Raw genomic sequence first — 20938 nt, 5'->3', positions numbered from 1 at the left:
TTTAATTCAAATTTTCTTTTTTTAGTTGGATTTTCTATAAAAGCGTATTTTGTTAGTTTTTTTAACTATTACTTATTTTTTTAGTATGTTATTTCATCATCGTCAAAACGCTAAGTACATTTATTTACTTAGAAAAATAGTATAAACGATTGAAATATTGATTAGTGAAATTTAGTCTGAAGACTATATTAACTTGTACAGTTATCAAAGTTCCAGTCCGTTTAGTCATAGATTGATCAGAGTTACTGTCCATGAACTCACGAAATCTCTTTATATAGGCTTACTGCTTACTAGTAGACTTATTTATACCCATTGGCCCAAAGAAAAAAAAAAAACAAATCCTGAATAAGATATTTATTTTCAAGATATTTTAGTTCTTATTGTTCAATAATTGAAACATACTCTCCAGTAATAAATAGACACATAGGTACTAATTTATTGACATTAGAAATATGAATAGACAAAATATAAACTATTACGCTGCCGATAAACTTAAAATTCATAATCTCGTCTTTAAAAAAAAATGGCCTTTAAATTTTAAGGTATGCGCTTTAGGCTTAAATTATTAAAATCGAAACTGAACGTATAATTTTTTTAGTTTACAAAGAAATAAGAATTTTGGATTCAGCCACTTCAATTCTAAAGTTGCGAAATATGAATCATAATGATAATGGATTAACAAGCAGTGACATGTTAATTATTTTTTATTGATTTCAATTAGTACAATCAAAGAAGTATCTAAAATATTTTTATACATCTTTTAATCACGTCCGACCGAGTTCCACAGCGCACCTACAGAACCTTAGCTAATGCTATAATATTTTAAAACAAAATATACATGTTATTAAAAAAAAAAAAAAAATATATCGTTGAGACGAAAATCTTAGTTCACACATTACGGATGTCCGGTCCATCGAGTTGCAGAGAGAGAGAATTATCTGAAGAATCCCACTGGAATTTTGACCCTGGTGTGGGTTTAGGGGTCTATCCTCCGCATTCCCCTCCCAGTTTAATCAAATTTGATAAAAACCGGCTCTAGAGCCAAGGTCTTTCAGTAGGTTCTAGAGCAGGCCTGGGCAAATGGCGGTAGAATTTGGTCTGGCCCGTGAAGCATTGAATATATTATTATTAAAAACACAAATATTAATTTTTGTCTAACATAAATTGGTGCATAAATTTCTTTAGATAAAATATTAAGCAATACTTATACACGTTATTAGGGCCGGTAGGAGCAAAAATTTTCTCCCGGACAACCGCTCTTTTCAGCACCTCCTGATCGAAAATATTATGATAATTGAACAATTACAAGTATGTATAATAGTCGCACAATATAAAATTAGAAAAAAAAACTGTTTGGCCCGAGGTCAAATTTTCATCTGCAATGTGGCCCGACTATCAAAATATTTGCCCATCCCTGTTCTAGAGGTTTCGTTGTTTATACCTGTTGTCTAATAATACATTTTACCTCACTAGTTAATGCATTTATTTTTACATATTTTTAATGAAAGCATTCGACACTGTTAACGTAGTAATCGTCATCATCAAGATTGAGCCCCGTGAGCTCACCTACTAATTCGGCGAATCTAGTATAACCTCTCGAGGTTGCTAGAATAGGTACGAAAAAAAAAACCTAATAATTTTGACAGCCTATTTTTAACCTAGAACCTTGCGCATTACACGCTCATGTTGATTTAAAACCTGTTTTCTTGCTCAAATTACATAAACATTGACACATTTACAACCATTACATACTGTTTTCGTGGTCTGGGCAACCTTCTTCGATAAAAGTCGTCGTGGCCTAAAAGATAAGACGTCCGGTGCGTTCGTGTTGAACCGATGCACCGCTGTTCGAATCTCGCAGGCGGGTACCAATTTTTCTATTGAAATACGTACTCAACAAATGTTCACGATTGACTTCCACGGTGAAGGAATAACATCGTGCAATAAAAGTGAAACCCGCAAAATTATAATTTGCGTAATTACTGGTGGTAGGACTTGTTGTGAGTCCGCGCGGGTAGGTACCACCGCCCTGCCTATTTCTGCCGTGAAGCAGTAATGCGTTTCGGTTTGAAGGGTGGGGCAGCCGTTGTAACTATACTGAGACCTTACAACTTATATCTTAAGGTGGGTGGCGCATTTACGTTGTAGATGTCTATGGGCTCCAGTAACCACTTAACACCAGGTGGGCTGTGAGCTCGTCCAACCATCTAAGCAATAAAAAAAAAAAAAAAAAAAAAAAAAATTTTTCCTACCTAATCGTTAGTGGCCTAATGAGCTCACGGGTTCAACCTGAGAGAATTGCTAAAACTGGCCCTAACAAGAGCAGTGCTTCAATGAATCTATTTCGGCCGTCTGGTGTAGCGGTAAGTGACATGGTCACTACACAAGGGGGTCGCTGGTTTGAATCCGGTCAAGGGAAGATATTTGTATGATAAATATAAATGTCTTTTCCAGGGTTATGGATGTATATTAAATATATGTATGTGTATAATAAAAATCTTACATTTATTTCCGTTATCTGGTACCTGTAACACAATTTCTTTACGAACTTATCACGAGACCAGTTAACGTGGCGTGATTGTTAGTAAATATTTATTTATTTATTATCGAATCGTAACCGCGACCCACTGAACAGATCCGGCGATTCCCAATAGCACTTGCTCTGCGTCACCAAACGCGGCTTCCAAATATGGTCTCTAACTGCCAAGTGCAGCCGCGGACAATTGAGTGGTCTGTCTACTACGAGAGGGGCAAAGGAGTTTCTCATGGCGGGAAAATAACCATAGAGCTGAATTTTATCATGAAAGATTCGAACCCTATCCACATAACCTTGCTAAACATCTAATAGACCACAACCAGATGACTACAAGAAGACTGTTCGGAACCGCAGTAAAAAGTTTAGTTGCAAAGCTGTCATTTATATTTTTATAATTTTTAAATTTTGTTTCTAAAGTCAGTAAGAATAAACTGTCAGCCATGAAAGTTGCATCATAATTTTATTTTATTTTATTGTAAAAATCTTCCTCCTAACAAATCCAAAGAAAGTATAAATATCTAAATAAGAAACCGTCCGCTACATGGTCCATCGAGCCGAGATACCCAGGAAATAAGGGAAGTGATCAAAGTTTGATATTCAGGACAAATTAGTGATGTGTAACCCATTACTCTGTTTTTTGTTTAGATTATTTATATTTATCATATTACAAGCTGGGTTAACTATGTGGTTTGTTTAATGTGTTTTTGTTGGCATTTTTTTGGTAATAGTCTATGTCTCTCACACTTGTAAAATTATTATTTATTTATTAATTATAGGTGCGTACATAATAGTGTGACTGTATAGTTCATTTTAGTTGTCATTATAGTTCATTATTTCAATTGTAACTTCTATCAATGCCAGATTAACTAGCCCGCTTCTGCCCAAATAATTCCGAAATGAGTGAGAAAGAAGAAAAGGAGTTAGTTAAAAAACGAGCTAGTCTAAAAGGCCGATTGACTACATTCAGAAAGTACATCGAGGAATTGAGCGGTACGTTGAATCAGCAACAAGTAAATGAATTGCAATTAAGAATCGGTAAGATCGAATTATTATTTGAACAATATGACGTAGTACAAACTAAAATAGAATGCCTCGCTGATGATTTCAGCTCGCAAAGCACAGAGAGAGAAGATTTCGAATCGATTTATTACAAATCCCTTTCACAGGCTCAGGAGATTCTTTCTCGTAATTCTAAACTGTTACAAACCGATGCGCATAGTTTTGAGAGTTGTTCTCATGTGAGCAATCATAGCCTGGTTAAATTGCCTACCATTAGTCTACCCAAATTTAATGGTTCATATAACAACTGGCTGGAATTCCATGACACCTTCAGTAGTCTTATACATTCGAACGAGGCGATAGGAGAAATTAATAAATTCCACTACCTCAGGGCCTCGCTAGAAGGCTCTGCTGCTGTACTGCTTCAGGAGATTCAGTTCTCTGCCAGCAACTATTCTGTGGGGTGGAAGCTGTTATGTGAGAGGTACGATAATAAGCGCCTATTAATTCAAACACATGTTAATAATTTATTTAATATAGACGCAATAAAGAGTGAATCTTCGTTTAATTTAAGACGTTTCATAGATCAGCTGAATAAAAGCCTGAAAGCTTTGGAGTCGCTGGGCGAACCGACTGATCATTGGGACACTCTTCTCATCCACATGATGAGTCGTAAAATCGAACAGAAGACGCTGCGTGAATGGGAAGAGTGCAAAGGTCGTCTTGATAAAGAAAAACCCATTTCTTTGTCCATATTTCTCGATTTCATTCGTAACCGGGCCGATCTATTAGAAACGATGGAATTTACTCGCCCTAGCCTTCTTCACACACAAGTTCAGCCACCACAGTCACCTAAAGGTCAGAAAATTAAAACATTAGTTTCTGTCTCCGGAACGCAGCTGTCGTCGAGTGGCGGCGCTAGTATTATTTCTGGTTCCGGTACAACATCGTGCCCACACTGTAAGGGTGAGCATTATCTTTATAATTGCGATAAATTTCTGAGCCTTAATAATGAGCAGAGATGGGAATTAATTCCTCAGTTCAAGGTGTGTTACAACTGCTTTCGTAGTGGTCACTATTCGAATCGCTGCAAAAAAGGTGGTTGTACTTTATGTAAGCGTAGGCATAATACGCTGCTGCACACCTATTCTAATAATAAACAGAGAATTAATCAGCCCGCTCCTAAGCGTGACACTACGGCAATCGCCTCCGCCATCCAGCCTGAACCTCCTGGTAACCACGGCCTAACGTTAGCCACGTATTCTGCCGCCGCACCTTCAGAGATTAGTAAAGATGGTATATTTGCGACGGCTCTCGTTAAAGTTGTCGATAGTAATGGTCACGAGCACATCATACGTGCTCTTCTGGATTGTGCGAGTTCGTCTTGCATAATTAGTGAGAAAACGGGTCGCTTATTGAATGCCAAGTATATTGATATAGATAAACCTATTTTCGGCATCGATAAGACTAGAACGAACACTTCAAAAATGTGTTATGTTTCTTTCAGTTCACGCACTGAAAATTATTCCAAATGTCTTCTTTGTTATGTATTGCCGTCCATAACTGACGACGTGCCTTGCCATTCATTTGATGTTTCGCATTTAAATATTCCCGCTAATATTATTTTAGCCGATCCCCAATTTTATAAGGCGTCAGAAATTGACATGATAATTGGATCTAATGTCTTTTGGGATCTGCTCGGGACACGAAAGATCAATCTGGGAGATAACATCTCGATCCTCTGGGAAACTCGACTTGGCTGGTTGGTGGTTTCCGGGGATCTAAGTGATGGTCATGGATATGCTCCCCTAATGTGCAACTTTACAAAACTTGCAGACATTTCTCAAGATCTTGATCTCGGCGTTAATGACACTCAGAACTTGCTGTCGCGGTTCTGGCAGCCGAAGGAAGTCGGCCTTAAGTCATCATACTCCGAGGAGGAACGAAAATGTTTAGAACATTTCGTTAAAAATACGAAACGTCTAGCTGATGGTTGTTTTCGTGTGCGTGTACCCTTAAAACGATCTGCGGACTGCTTAAGTGACAGACAACTCTAGTTACCTTGCCGTAATGTCTTAAGCAGATCGGCCTTAAATGCAGTGACAAGAAGATCTCAGAGATCATCATTCACGACTTCTACGTGAATGATCTCCTCACGGGGTCTGACTCATTTCAGGAGACGTTGGACATTAAGGAAAAGTTGCCGCCGCAGAGCTCGCCTCCGCCAGGATGCCTCTGCGCAAGTGGAAGTCCAACGATCCTCTACTCTGTCTTACCGGTGATCCGTGCGACGATAGTTCGTCCCTCAGTTTAAATATCGGATCCCTTGAGTCGTGTAAGACATTAGGCCTCAATTGGCAGACAGCCACAGATGAGCTTTCTTTCTCTGTCGATTCGTGTGAAGCCTCGCCTTCTACGAAACGCTCTATGCTTTCGGTCACTGCACGCATTTTTGATCCCATGGGGTTAGTTTCTCCCTGCATTATTCCTATTAAAATACTATTGCAGCGGCTATGGGTTCATAAGTTATCATGGGACGAACAGCTCCCATTTGAAATAGCCAAAATTTGGGCTAATTTAATTAAAAGCCTTCCGCTTTTAAATAATTTGCGCATCCCTCGCCTTATTGTTTGCGAGGCTTATACTTACGCGGATCTCCACATTTTTACAGATGCGTCACAAAGCGCCTATGGTGCTTGCCTTTATGCACGAAGCGCGAACGTGTATGGACGAATCAAGGTCTCGTTACTTATGGCCAAGAGTAAAGTGGCTCCATTAAAGCTAACGACGATCCCTCGGTTGGAGCTCTGCGGGGCTCTGGTAGGAGTGCGCCTCTATGAGAAGGCTATTGATTCACTCCGGGTTCAGGTCAGGCATACTACTTTTTGGACTGACTCGACGATTGTGTTAGGCTGGCTTAAAATGTTGCCTAGTAAATTACATGCAATACATGTATGCAGAAAGCTATATCCATAAATCAGTCATTTAAGCTCTAAAGAGTTACAGAACGCTTTGAACTTGATTATTAGGAAGCTCAGTCTGATTCGTTTGTCGAATACAAGCTCCTAACTCAGGGACATTCGTTATCTCCTAAAAGTCCCCTCAACAAGTTCAATGTCTTCCTTGATGACGCTCAAATTATGCGTGTTGGTGGCAAGTTTGGAAACGCGTCGGAGTTTTCGTATGAGAAAAAATATCCTATAATCCTACAGTCCACTCACATTCTCACAAAACTCGTATTCAAGGCTGAACATATTAGGCTTATGCACGCTGGGCCCCAACTATTATTAGCTTCTATAAGAGAAGTCCACTGGCCTATTGGCGGTCGCAATTTGGCCAAGGCCACTTACCATAATTGTATAAGATGTATTCGCATGCGAGCACAAACAGTTACTCCTCTTATGGGAAATTTACCTGTGCACCGCCTCACTCCTGGTCGCCCGTTCGAGTGTGTAGGCATCGACTATGCTGGACCCATCTCGTCCGTTAACCGCCTTGGTCAAGGTTGTAGAATCGTTAAGGTCTCCATCGCGATTGTATGTTTCAAAACAAAGGCGATCCATATAGAATTAGTAGGTGATTTAACCAGCAATAGTTTTCTCTCTGCGCTACGCCGGTTTGTATCACGGAGAGTTAAGCCTACTCATATATATTCGGACAATGGTACGTCATTCGTCGGTGCGTATAAATCGGTACATTCTTAAAATCCAATTGCAATTCTTTGCCTGATGCTTTGATCGAAGAAGGTATTAACTTCCACCTGTGTCTACCTTACTCTCCTCATTTTGGGGGTCTTTGGGAGGTGGGGGTTAAATCTATTAAATTCCATATGCACAGAGTATTGGGAAATTGTAATTTAACTTATGAGGAATTGATCACTGTCCTAACGCAAATCGAAGCAATATTGAATTCTCGGCCGCTGACTCCACTATCAAGCGATCCCGATGACATGATACCGCTTACTCCTGGGCATTTTCTCATTGGCCAACCCCTTACTGCAATGCCTGCTGCTGAGTACAAGGACTGCCGGCTAAGCCATCTCACCAGGTTCCAGCGGTTAGAGCTTAGTCCAGATAGTCAAAGGAATACATTAGTGAGCTGCAGCAAAGAACAAAATGGCGCACCAATCAGTCATCGCTGAAGCTTCACAGCCTGATTGTGGTGAAGGAAGACAATCTCCCGCCACTTAAATGGAGACTGGGCCGCATAGTAGCTGTCTATCCAGGGTCCGACGGAGTCAACCGGGTCGCAGACATTCGTACTTCAAGCGAAGTCATCAAGAGGTCGTTTAATAAGATTTGTCCCCTGATTGCGGATTAGTTTTGGGTTGAAAGGAAACCTTTCAACATCCGGGGGCATGTTCGGAACCGCAGTAAAAAGTTTAGTTGCAAAGCTGTCATTTATATTTTTATAATTTTTAAATTTTGTTTCTAAAGTCAGTAAGAATAAACTGTCAGCCATGAAAGTTGCATCATAATTTTATTTTATTTTATTGTAAAAATCTTCCTCCTAACAAATCCAAAGAAAGTATAAATATCTAAATAAGAAACCGTCCGCTACAAAGACTTAGAAGAATAATTCCTCAAGATCCACTAGGAAAAAATAAAATGGTTACTTGAGATGGACATGTCACTGGACATTGTCATGTACTCACCATCTATGATATTGTTTTTCTTAACACTACACGTAAATGTCTAAGGACAGGTTATAGTATATAAAATAAATAAATAAATAAAATTATAATTATATACTAAACAGCTATCTATACAATAATAATTTACAACCGACATGAAGTATTGCCAAACATTTTGAAATCACTCAACTCATTCATTCTTGTTAATTATACAGATTTTTTTCAATGCATTTATTAATTAGACCAGTTTTCAGAGATCGCCCTCAATTTGTCGTTTTTTTATTCAGCAATTAAAAAATGTCATCACTTGGATTACAGTTTCCCAATACCAGCTCCCGTCTTTAGATCACCGGCGTCCGGAGCCCGGATACGTAGCTGACTTATATCTCCTCGTCTGAAGAGTCCTGCTGTCGAGGGTCGAGGTCCTGGACCTGCTTGAAGTTGGCCAGCACCTCGAAATGCATGTCCAGCGAGTGAGGAGACTTCGACCGGCCATGCATGTACCTATGTATCTGGTCATACAATTGTGGAGTATAACAAACGTAATGAGTCCTTTTTGTTGTTGTTGATAAAATCGGTTACGTTGCTACCCAATTGGTGTGAAGCGTTTATCAGACAGCACCTTGAGACATGAAGTCAGTCTACCTAGCAGCGGAATCGACCATCAACACCAAGTCAAGTTTCAAGTCGTCGTGGCCTAAAGGATAAGACGTCGGGTGCATTCGTATGTAGCGATGCACCGGTGTTCGAATCCTGCTAGCAGATACCATTTTTTCTAATGACATATGTACTTAACAAATGTTCACAACTGACTTGCACGTTGAAGGAAAAATCAAACCCGAAAATTTAAAATTTGCGTAATTACTGGTGGTAGGATCTCTTGTGAGTCCGCGCGGGTAGGTACCGCCACCCTGCCTATTTCTGCCGTGAAGCAGTAATGCGTTCCGGTTTGAAGGGCGGGGAAGCTGTTCAACTATACTGAGACCTTAGAACTCATATCTCAAGATGGGTGGCGGAATTTACGTTATAAATATCTATGGGCTCCAATAACCATTTAACACCAGGTGGGCCGTGAGCTCATCCACCCTCTTAAGCAATAAAAAAAACCAAGAACGCAGTAGAAATAGACAGAATAATAAATGACTTATAATACTCTCAAATCTCTTACTCTAGCTCTGAAGGTTTTAAGTAAGGTCGAGAATGCTTTCTCCTCTCGCCCGATCCAGGGTCGGCTCTCGTCCCTGACTTGGTACGGGCTCACGTGGACGTATATGGTCATATCTGGAAGAAAAAATATAAGGGTTTAACGCGCACATCCCTACTTGTAACACATTACGGATCCTCCCGATCCATTAACGGTGCTTTTAGGTGCCATAAGCACCGGTCACCGCCCTCGCCGAACCTGTCGCTTGCGACAGGTTCGGCGAGTACGAGTAAATTAGCCCTCAGGCACAGCCCACTGAGTTTCTCGCCGGATCTTCTCAGTGGGTCCCGTTTCCGATCCGGTAGTAGATTCTGCGAAACACTGCTCTTGCTAGGGTCAATGTTAGCAACACTCCCGGTTTGGGCCCCGTGAGCTCACCTACTCGCCCGGTTACGCTGACATAGCCTCTCAAGGCTATCAGCTTAGGTAAGAAATAAAAAAGAACCTATTTGTGCCCTCTCGCGGGTCTCTGAGGGGAGAGCACGCGGGCGGGGCGGGGGTCCGACCGCCATGCTTACAGTTAGTGAGTTTTAGTAGATAAAGGAAAACTGATTAATTATGTTTACATCAGCTACCTATCTTTTAATTAATAAAGTTAATTGTTGGTTGTTCACACATCATTAAACAATACCTTCGACTGAGATAACTTTAATTCGTTATAAGGTTTATTTCAATTTTTATTAATGTTTTATAACCAATTTCAAACTTCTCTCTCTGCAAGTCTACATAATAATAACGATTAAACAATGAAGTAAGTTAACTTGTCATGAAGTCTCCTACCTAATCTAGACAAGGTTTCCAGTAGTCCCCTAGCTGTGATCCAAGTGTTCTTCCCGCCGGCGTGGCCGCCATCCAGCCAGTACATAGCTTCTATACGATTTATGAACCTGTAAATAATTCAATCATCATCTACATCATCATTCTCCTGATCACCTGAGATCGGCGCAATATGTCTTCCCCTTCCATACTCCTCTATCACATATAATTTCTTCGCTCACTCCCCTCTTACACATATCGTCTTTCACGCAAATCCATCCAGTTCTTCTTAGGTCTACCTCTTCCTCTAAAGCCTTTCGCATTCATAATTAAAACTCTCTGACAACCTCATTGTCATTTCGTCTCATCACATGTCCATACCATCCCAAACGCATACTTCTCAACTTCTCTCAATGAAATCCATAAATAAGGGTCACAAAGAATTAACTGTGAATCTTTTAAATAGCTTCTAGTAATATTTTAAATAGCTTCTATACGGGTCACTGGAACTCATCTGTAGCTACTGCGTAAACACACGAAATATTTTGAAAATCACATGAGAACATGGTAGTTAACTGTTTTATCTTTACCTATTTAAATATAAAAAAGGGCGTGATTTGTTCCCAGTTAATAGTAGTAATAATAACTGGTAATAATAGGTTAAGTAGTGTAATTGTTTAATTGTGAAGAAAATTATTTCCTTACATTATAAGTTATATTAGTTTTCGTGTTGTTTTGTCCTAGAGTTGTTAGAAACATTGTGTACATATTCAGCACTTTGTCTTGTTTAGTCGTGCGCACATGGCTTATGTTGCCTTGATGCATGATTTTGTTTCTTTTTAGTTGTGTTTTTTATGTATATTTTTAGCTTGTGATGTGTATTGTATGCCTAATACATAAATAAGTAATATTAGTCAATTAATTGAGAACAGAGAATAGATGATGCATTACCTGAGCGCCTTTGAGTCCGAGGGGGTCAACGTACTCGTATAATGAAACTCGTACAGCATCTGATTGAGCACGACGCAGCCCTTGCTGAACCCGACCAGGGTCACGCGACTGCCTTCCAGGGACAGTTTATCCCAGGACACGGGGCTTTCAGAACTGTAACGAAACAAATCGTTAAACAGGAAAACCTGGTTTCGACCACACATACCGATTTGTGGCCAAAACAACCAGAAAATTGCGTCCTGATTTAAATAATTGAGAAATCACAAAACTGCGCGAACCGTCGACAGATCGACTCTCTATTAATGAGTATAATGTGCGGAGCGTCGATATACCGACTATTTTCACAGTTTGATTATCGGTATTAGATATAAACCTGTACGGACGTGTCTTAGGGCGCGCATGTATAACGTTTTGAATAAGTTAATAGCGTTTATAAATAACCATTTAAAATTATTTTGATGTGAATTTAGTATTATTATTATTATTCTTTTTTTAATATTATATAAGGTACTTTTAAAAAAAGTGTACTCTTTTGCAATTTCTCCAGGACTTTTTGGCGGGAACGCCAGGAGTGAAGTTGTGTGATTTGTTTTATTTTGTCTATTTAATGTTTCTTCAGATTTAAATGTGTAATGATGGTGGTTTAATATCTGTGTAAGTGCACAAATGTGGGAAAATGAAACAAAGCCGCACGACGTAACTTCTCGGGATCCTCCAAAAAGTCCACTAAAAAAATCTCAATAAATGACCACCATTACTGCTCCCATCTAATACTTTCTTCGACTTTTATCGAATATTATCTCATCCCATTTCATTTAATTTCATCCTAGTTGATTAATGTCTCAAATTAATCATCTTCATTTCATTTCATTTCACTCCATGTTACATTTTTCATGAAAATAAGAATATAAATTAAAAGAAGACATGACCTAAAGATCTTAGTTACCAGGTCATAAAATCTCTTAAAAAATAGGGATTTCTGGAAAACATGTCAAAACAAGCTGAGCACTGTGGCGGGTAGCCATCATAGAACACAAGATATTTGACAGATGCCTGAATCTTGCTTACGACATTCTCAAGATGAGCTCGCATATATACAAGTTCCGAACAACAACATTCGGGCCGTCGATCTACCTAGCAATATTACCAGCTCGGTAGAACATCTTTCCTCCGTCGTCATCTCCAAAACACTAGTGAAAGATCTTCCCTTCCCCGTCATCCCCAAAACACTAAAAGGCTTAAAGAGTTGATATGCTGCTGCTTGAGATACAGGTTTTATCACCTAGTTCAAGCACAGTAGCAAATTATGATTGTGTTTCTACTTCTATGTTAATAATAAATAAATAAATAAATAAAATGGTATTTTATGTAATTTTAAATAAGACAACACCGATTGGAACAAAACCTACTACTCACGGCGCGGTTCTCGCGTCCCCCAGACTCCCGGCTCGGTCCGCTCTGCTGGTTGAAGCTCCATCGGGTGAGCTGCATGAATATTTCTGCAATGAAACAACGAAGAACCTGTCGATACCGTAACGAGCCTCGAGGCGACGAAGACCTCGTCAGTCCGGATCCTTAAAGAAATATGGACCGTTTATTTTGAAAGTGGTGTAAGTCCATTTTCTTTTGTTTCGAGAAAATTAAAGATTACTATATTTGTTGATTTAAAAATACAGGCAAATCATATGAGGTCTGGCATTGTTTCTATTGTTTTATCAACATTTAATTTGTTTATATAAATTTGTTTTTGGCTAATTAGACTACGATAACACATATTTATGTGCTGTAAATGGACTTACACCACTTTCAAAATTAGACAATTGTAAAAATCGTTTAATTTCAATTTTGAAAAATCAAATATCGCTTAAAATATACTTCATTTTAATATAATTTTGTTTACAAATACGCATAACAACACATAACATTTTATTTTAGACGGCAATTACATTGTCATTACACGATGCTGATTACAAGAATTTACTTATTCTCTGCATGTGGTAGTGTTTCAAAATATGCATAATGCACCGGAGGTATATAGGGTCGTAGCTGCTTCATGTCTTTATATTTTTCGTACGTAATAGGTACGTAATAGGTCTGGCATTTTGGTACAAAGGCTCAAGGGCGATTTTTTCAAATTTTAACGGTCTTCCAGGACGTAGAGATAATAAATTGATAATTTTAAATTCTGATCAAAACACTGATCGGCATCCATCTGCTATGCCACATACCTCTGTCAATTGGACTTACACCACTTTCATAATCGATGATTATGCAATTTCATTTACCGACCGATTTTAAGTTGTACAAAACATGGGATTTTTTTGAGAAATTAAACACGGACTAGTTATATATAAAAAAATTACATTAAATTAAGTATGAATTACGTGATAGCTCATTTTTCTCAAAAATGGACTTACACCACTTTCAAAATAAACGGTCCATATATCGATGCCAAATGAACGTCTTACTGGCGGTTGGACGTTAGTCCGCGCGGGTGGGCACCACCACCCTGTTTATTTCTGCCGTGAAACAGTAATGCGTTTCTGTTTGAAGGGCGGGGCAGCCGTCGTAACTACACTAAATCTTTAGAGCCCATATCTCAAGGTGGGTGGCGGCATTTACGTTGTAGATGTCTATGGGCTCCAGTAACCACTTAATACCAGGTTAGGCTGCGAGCTCGTCCACCCATTTAACCAATAAATAAAAGATATACATATATATTAAAACAAATGCCAAGTCTACAGGGCGGCGGTCGAATCTGTCGGTTCCCTGCCCGAAAAAAAAAAGGGGGCGGGGGTCGTATCGTTTCATCAAGTGTTCGAAAAAAATATATGGTGAGTAAATCCAAAGAGCCATTATTGAAATAGAATACGATTACTATGCAAAATAATACTCACATTGGGCTGTTCAGGTTGAGACTCTTCGAGGAGCGAAGGAGGAGGAGGACTCGACACATCTTTCAAACGTTCGCCAACCGATTTTATTAATCTGAAAAAAAAAAGAAAACAAAATAACAAACGTGTGGCACTCGGGAACTGCCGCGGTAAAGCTATTGCATAGCATTTTTTATCAACTTATGAAATTATAATTAGACAATGATAATTTAATATTAAAACAATAATAAAACAAGACCACGCTATATTAAATATTAATAAAAGCAAAACATTAACTGTCCCCTTCACATTCATAAGCTAGACCGCGCGAGAAAGTGATGGGCAGACTTTTCATGATGCGTATGCAGTGCGACGTCACGCCGCGCGCTTATTCACAAACACTACACAAGCGCAACGTGTGAATGTGTTGAACGCGAGCTACATGGTAGGCGGAGTGAGGGGTGTTAGGTTTTTTTCGTTACGAAATGTCATGATTCGGTCGGTGTATTGTGCCAATAAATAGTAGTTTTAGCTACACGTGCTTACCTTTCCAGATGTTGGAGGGCATTATGAGTGGGGGTGTGTTCCGGCACGCCGGCGTTGTTGCTGGGAACGAAGTTGTCGTAGCAACTGAAGCTTTTGTATTCTATCCTGGGGGGATTCAAATTTAATTTATACAAACCCAAGCGATAAAAAAATGCTTTTCAAGTTTGAGTTTTTAATACATACGCGCAGCGTACGCTTCAAGTGTTCCGAATCATAGATAATACACATAAATTAGTTATAGATAGGCAACTCAAGCACTCAACAAAAATGTTTATGGGTGTCGGCCACTAGATGGCTTCGCATTGATTAGTTTCTCATTGCTCCTGTAGATGGCAGTACCATATTAGTTATCCTATATTTTATTTTTAATGAAGGATTTCGTAAATTTTCAGAAACAACAAATTTAATCAATTTGTCTATAGCAAATAAAGACTTGTATGTTTTTCTTTGTGTTTAGTTATACAATAATTAAATACTTTAACTTTAACAACATATAAGTTTAGAGGCATCCGCTACAAGATGTCGCTAGTTTCCATACAAAAAAATATTTGTCTTAAAGTACCTATCGTAGTTTCAGGGCCCTGCTCCGAATAAAAGCTACATTTTTCTTAATTCTCACAGCGACACGCGATACAAAGGGCGCTGGAGCCATACGGCCTTAATGTTATTTGCATAAACATTCTTATTACGTCATCAATCTTGAATCTCACCTAGATGGCCTAACTATGAGTATGTGCTTCGTCGGGAAGTTGTTCCTGAGCATCTTAGCCACGTTCTCGAGGTTCCACTTCACGTATTTACAGTTCTCGTGATGTGCCTCCATTATTTCTGGGTAGTCCTATAGATCAGACTGCCCATTTTAATGACATATTTCTAGAAAGGTTCGTAACAGTTCAGTTAAGTCACGTATTACTCAGACGTCTTTGCTCTCACTGCGTTCAAACTGTACTGCTACAGTACTGATTTTGGAATAGTACCTTTATCTATTTATTTATTTAATATGTGTAAGTGCTAAATAAATAAATAATAATAATAAATAAATAATTACTGGTGGTAGGACCTCTTGTGAGTTCGCGCGGGTAGGTACCACCACCCTGCCTATTTCTGCCGTGAAGCAGTAATGTGTTTCGGTCTGAAGGGTGGGGCAGCAGCTGTAACTATACTTGAAACCTTAGAACTTATATCTCAAGGTGGGTGGCGCATTTACGTTGTATATGTCTATGGGTCTCAGTAACCACTTTACACCAGGTGGGCTGTGAGCTCGTCCACCCATCTAAGCAATAAAAAAAAAATCAAATCGTGAGCGGTCGAATTATTTTTTGGGAAATGCGTGTTCACGACCGACCACCACGACGACTGAATAAAAACTAACCCAAAGCTTGCATCCGCAAACGAACGTACCCTCATTCTGCTTAGTTTTGGCGCGAAAAAATTATGCGTGATCTGAGAATGAGGTGCTCACGGGTCAAATGGCGTCAAATTACCTAGGCCCATATGTACGTAGCCGTGTAGCTTGTACGTGAGGTCATTACTGACAAGATCTCACAAGACGACCTAGTATCGGTCACAAAAAAAAATAGTATCTCTGTATGTGTCTGTGTTCACAGATAGCTTTTTAGCATTTCACTATCATTTTCAAGCGCTCAGTAATATAAATAACTTTCTTTTGAAATTATTTTTTGTTTGTTCATTTTAACCGACTTAAAAATAAGAGGTTCGATATTCAATTAAAAGTCTTATGCATGTCTTTCGATTAAAATTTTGCAAATTATTTGAAAACAATACAGTAAGGTGAACTACGTTCAAGGTGATCGTATTATTGTGTTTAATTAATGTATTCCAATCGAGAAGTCGGTTTTTTTATTATTATTATTTACTTAGCACATACGTTGAAATTGACAGTTTAGGATAAATTCATCCTACCCACCTGTATGTCACCACCGAAATAGACCAAAAGTTGCTGGGGTGCAACGCGCACCGTTGCCGGGTGGAACAGGGTGTCGTTCACGCGACCCTTAAATCCAAAGACACGTCGCAACCGCAGCGGTGACTGCTCGTCACTAGTCACACTAGCGGCTCTTTGTTCCATCATCGTTAAGAGACGACGTCCAGCCTGGAAGCCACACATTTATTTATTTATTGCTTAGAGGTGTGGACGAGCTCACAGCCCACCTGGTGTTAAGTGGTTACTGGAGCCCATAGACATCTACAAAGTAAATGCGCCACACACCTTGAAATATAAGTTCTAAGGTCTTAAGTATAGTTACAACGACTACCCCACCCTTCAAACCGAAACGCATTACTGCTTCACGGAAGAAATAGGCGGGGCGGTGGTACCTACCCGTGCAGACTCACAAGAGGTCCTACCACCAGTAATTACGCAAATTAAACTTTTTGCGGGTTTGGTTTTTATTACACGATGTTATTCCTTCACCGTGAAAGTCAATCGTGAACATCGTCGTTGCTTAGGACAGACAATTTTATAACCCTACTAATATTGAGCGGCTACCGGAAATAAGATGCCATAGCGAATTATAGAATTTCCAGAGACGGCTGCTATGTTTTTGGGCGAGTTTTTGATAAAACATTACTGGATTAAAAAAATAATGTATTTTTATTGGACGATGATTGTCGGCTGAACCCGTGGATCTTTGGTTAATTTAGATCTTAATACGACCAATAGTGTGAATGTTGTTCGAAATATTTTAACTTTAAATAAATAAATATGTAATAATAAAAAAATAATAAAATATTTACTAACAATCACGCCACATTAACTGGTCCCGTGGTAAGTTCGTAAAGAACTTGTGTTACAGGTACCAGATAACGGAAATAAATGTAATACTTTTATTATACACATACATATATTTAATATACATCTATAACCCTGGAAAAGACATTTTTATATTTATCATACAAATATCCTCCCTTGGCGGGATTCGAACCCGCGACCCCCTTGTGTTGTGACCATGTCACTTACCACTACACCATACGGCCGTTATTACTTATTATAACTTATTATCTAAATAATATAAAACGAAGTCTATGTCGGCCTCTATTTCTTTAAAATTACTCAATCGATTATGGTACGGTCTTCGCTAATAGAAAAAGATGATCGTTTGTGGGTATACAGTTTGTAAACATTTTCGACAAAATGTCTGTTACATTACAGTTTTTTAAAAACGTTTTTGTGCATTTATAACGCTTGGCCATATACACGGCTGCTATATTATGCCTTGTAGGTTACTGTAATTCTTCGGATATATTTCACGTAAAGAGGGTCACAATCTTGAACAGCTGATGTTGACAGAAAAGTTTTCGGTAGGCAGCGGCTTGGCTCTGCCCCTGGCATTGCTGAAGTCCATGGGCGACGGTAACCACTCACCATCAGGTGGGCCGTATGCCCATCTGCCTACAAAGGCAATAAAAAAATTAAAAAAACAAGGAAGATGGTAAACGTCCCAGAGGTCGCAGTCCCACGAGATGGTCGGACCAAATACGATCTTCTTTGAACATTAACTTCCACAATGCCCTTCACGAAGCTAAGGATCGCAGCAGATGGAGGGAAATCGTACGGGAGAAACTGATGCAGCGGGGGAGTCACGACCCTCAGTAATGAGGAAAACGATGCGAGGAAGAGGGGAACGTTGGCCAAAATGTCAACAAAAAGTCTAATCCACACACAAAAAAAATCTGATGGCGATTTGCTACTGGCGTGGATATGTCAACGGTCCTTATATATTTGTTTTTTATTAGTTATCCACCTCATAGTTCTGTTTACGTTTGTTTAATAAAATATTTCAATTGTATCACGTATAGACGTTCTTGAATATTCGCAATCGGTATCCTAGGTGTCGATACATTTATTGTAACCACTTACTACCAGGTAGTCTGTGTTCTCGTTCACTTACTATATACGCGAAAGTGAAAAATGTTGACACATAAAACATTCGTTATAGATATACATATTTTGAATCGAAAAGAGAAGTCATAATAATTATTTCAGTATTGACTATTGACGCAATTTAATTTTTTTGTCAGCTACCATTTGCCGATAAGGGTAGAGCCAGAGAGATGACGATAGCAATGACATTACACATTTGGAAAATCAATTAAAGTGGGGTGCCGATGTTATTTTCGGTGGACAGCGGCTTGGCTCTGCCCCTGGAAATGCTGAAGTCCATGGGCGACGGTAACCGTAACCACTTACCTTCGGGTGGGCCGGATGCTCGTCTGCCAACAAGGACAATAAAAAATAATAATTTAGTTTTAGATTTTGATATTTTGAAACACAGTTCGTTTTTTGTTACTTGTTTATCTCAGAGATGAGTGAGTAAGTTCATCTCTGACGTCAAATGGATACCGGAGCCCATAGTCGTCATTACTAGACCTTAAAATATGAGGTCTAAATCGCAGTTGTATTGTACTCCGCCCTTCAGTTTAAATAGGTGAGGTGAAGATTCCCACTGATACACAAATAATTTGCCGGGCCACCATAAATCTAATTGTTTTGTTTTTAATAGAATCAAAGATCTTATTTCTTTTTGGGCATTTATTTTACTATATTTAATTATTTATTAAAAACAAATGAAACTGTTCCATGATTTATTAAAACAATTATTCAATACAAGAACAAATTAAAATTATAATAAGTTTTAAAGATATAATGATTCACTTAACGTGTCTCGATTGTTTTTGATGGAAATGTTTCGTGTCATTCATGCAAACTGTTATCTTCAGGGTAATATCGTCAAGACAATTTTTAAGATCTTCTTTTAATTCTCTAACTTTAACTCTCACATCCTCACACATAAGATTATAGCACATCGCCACCAAACCCATCCCAAGGAGCACATAGATAAAATTTATAACCAGCTTTAAGTGTGACCCGCCAGCTGAATCTGATATGTTGGCACCAGGTACAAAGTCACCAAAACCAATTTTGCATAAACTTATCACGCAGAAATAAGTTGAATCTAGATAGTTCCATTTCTCCCAGGCTCCGAACATGATGGTGCCTGTTAAAATGTAAAATGATATAACCCAAAGACACGCTGTTGACGGTACAGTTATCTTCCTTTTGACAGGTATAATCTCACCCTCTTCGAATACTGCATCATCTCTCCGGCTACACTCGTGAGCTGTTATGTACAACCATTTAAATGTTTGAGCTAATACTTTACCCATGTTACAAAAATACAGAATGTAAATAGGTATACCAAAGCATGCATAAGCTATGGTCACTATTTTGCCCCATATTGTTTTAGGTATGATGTTTCCATATCCAATCATTGTAAATACAGATAACGAATACATAAGAGCTGCTGGAAAGGACCATATATCCTCAGGGGAACGTCCATTGTAGCCTGTGTGCACTGCTGCTGTAATATTGTTTTGAAATACTTTTAGAACTTTGTCCACTTTTAACACCCACGAAGTCTCATTAAAAATGTTGTTCGCCACTGTTATGTTCCAGAGTTCTTCGGCACAACTTTGTCTCCACTTTCGTACATGTTGGAGTTGCTCATCAGGGTTGTCCTTTTCGATATGCATGAAGCTAGCAGCGCCGAGTATCGCATAGCATACAACCAAAGCACCAACACCCACTTGCGTGAACATGAACGCTACGAACTTCCTGAAGCAATCTTTGATTTTCTCTCTTGCATCGCTTCCGGTTGACGATGAGTCCCGGCTCCTCATTGAACCATGGTAACTCGCATTGACAGGTTGTCTATCCATTGCAAATTAATAAACTAATGTGGATTATGACTGGAATCTAGTGTAGTAGTCGCGTCATTCATTCTATTTCCAGCACCGGTTGGCATTATGCCAGATACTATGTTTTTGAAGTATGATTACAAAACCATTTACAAAACATTACACTTCGAAAATATAAACTCAGACACGCATTTTTTTTACAAATTGTTAATCTATTTACTTCTTCCGTCGATTTAAATATACTATGTCAATGACTTCTTCGCTGTCGTCCGTACAATTATTAAACAAAATAGGTCTAGTTTATAGAACAGTAATAGCAACAAGTTCAAAAACCTTAATAAAATTTTAAAAATATTCCATACTTACAGTCAATTTTTCATTGTAATTTGTTTCATGGCATCTAATTATTTATGAAATCTGACTTTTATGAAATATTTATGTTTATTTATGTATAAAGTATTTATTATTCTTTTTTTAAAATTCGTTTGTAATTAGGGATGTAGACAATTCATTCACATTATTAAAACATCGATTTATCGTAGAATCGTGCATGACCACCGATTCTAAGTCCGAAAAACAATCGTGACATGGATTATCATGAACAATGTTTGATTTTTTAAATCATCAATCATCATCAAATTTTTGTGGAAATCGAACAGGAGCTATAAATAATAGAAATTTGGGATGACATGCGACATGATTCCATCGAACTGAATATAAAA

At 38.6% G+C, this 20938-nt stretch overlaps 2 protein-coding genes across 5 annotated transcripts; both read right to left on the bottom strand.

Moving 5' to 3' along the window:
* Positions 1 to 339: 339 nt before the first annotated feature.
* Positions 340 to 20721, bottom strand: LOC114239989 (mitochondrial protein C2orf69 homolog). Of its 3 annotated transcripts, XM_028170437.2 has the most exons (10): positions 20583 to 20721; positions 16426 to 16611; positions 15209 to 15336; positions 14499 to 14603; positions 13977 to 14067; positions 12496 to 12578; positions 11080 to 11232; positions 10153 to 10259; positions 9337 to 9449; positions 340 to 8680 (listed from the first exon to the last, which is right to left on the bottom strand). In XM_028170437.2, exons 2-10 carry the CDS (start codon positions 16588 to 16590, stop codon positions 8549 to 8551), a joined length of 1077 nt encoding a protein of 358 aa, XP_028026238.2. In that variant the 5' UTR covers positions 16591 to 16611; positions 20583 to 20721; the 3' UTR covers positions 340 to 8548. The 3 variants fall into 3 exon arrangements, with proteins under 3 accessions (XP_028026238.2, XP_028026239.2, XP_028026240.2); XM_028170438.2 differs by lacking the exon at positions 20583 to 20721 and having other exon boundaries at positions 15209 to 15348; positions 16426 to 16564; XM_028170439.2 differs by lacking the exon at positions 20583 to 20721 and having other exon boundaries at positions 15209 to 15371; positions 16426 to 16540.
* LOC114239990 (TWiK family of potassium channels protein 18) lies at positions 19092 to 20689 on the bottom strand. Of its 2 annotated transcripts, XM_089727998.1 has the most exons (2): positions 20583 to 20689; positions 19092 to 20229 (listed from the first exon to the last, which is right to left on the bottom strand). In XM_089727998.1, the coding sequence occupies exon 2, from the start codon at positions 20196 to 20198 to the stop codon at positions 19170 to 19172; it is 1029 nt and encodes a 342-aa protein (XP_089584124.1). In that variant the 5' UTR covers positions 20199 to 20229; positions 20583 to 20689; the 3' UTR covers positions 19092 to 19169. The 2 variants fall into 2 exon arrangements, with proteins under 2 accessions (XP_089584124.1, XP_028026241.1); XM_028170440.2 differs by lacking the exon at positions 20583 to 20689 and having other exon boundaries at positions 19092 to 20559.
* Positions 20722 to 20938: the final 217 nt, after the last annotated feature.

Source organism: Bombyx mandarina, chromosome 06 (genome assembly GCF_030267445.1).
Source record: "Bombyx mandarina strain Sakado chromosome 06, ASM3026744v2".
In the NCBI taxonomy this organism is placed as follows: Eukaryota; Metazoa; Arthropoda; class Insecta; order Lepidoptera; family Bombycidae; genus Bombyx; species Bombyx mandarina.
The sequence above is the reverse complement of the archived record's forward strand: the minus strand, read 5'-3'. Positions and strand labels throughout refer to the sequence as shown.

Bases quoted from the DNA above. Each gene is read 5' to 3' on its own strand.
- LOC114239989 (XM_028170437.2), bottom strand. From the start codon at position 16,590: ATGATGGAACAAAGAGCCGCTAGTGTGACTAGTGACGAGCAGTCACCG. The intron at 14,604-15,208 runs GTGAGATTCAAG...GAATCCCCCCAG, and splicing joins CTCATAGTTAGGCCATCTAG to GATAGAATACAAAAGCTTCA. The intron at 11,233-12,495 runs GTGAGTAGTAGG...GTTTCGTTACAG, and splicing joins GGGGACGCGAGAACCGCGCC to TTCTGAAAGCCCCGTGTCCT.
- LOC114239990 (XM_028170440.2), bottom strand. From the start codon at position 20,237: ATGGATAGACAACCTGTCAATGCGAGTTACCATGGTTCAATGAGGAGC.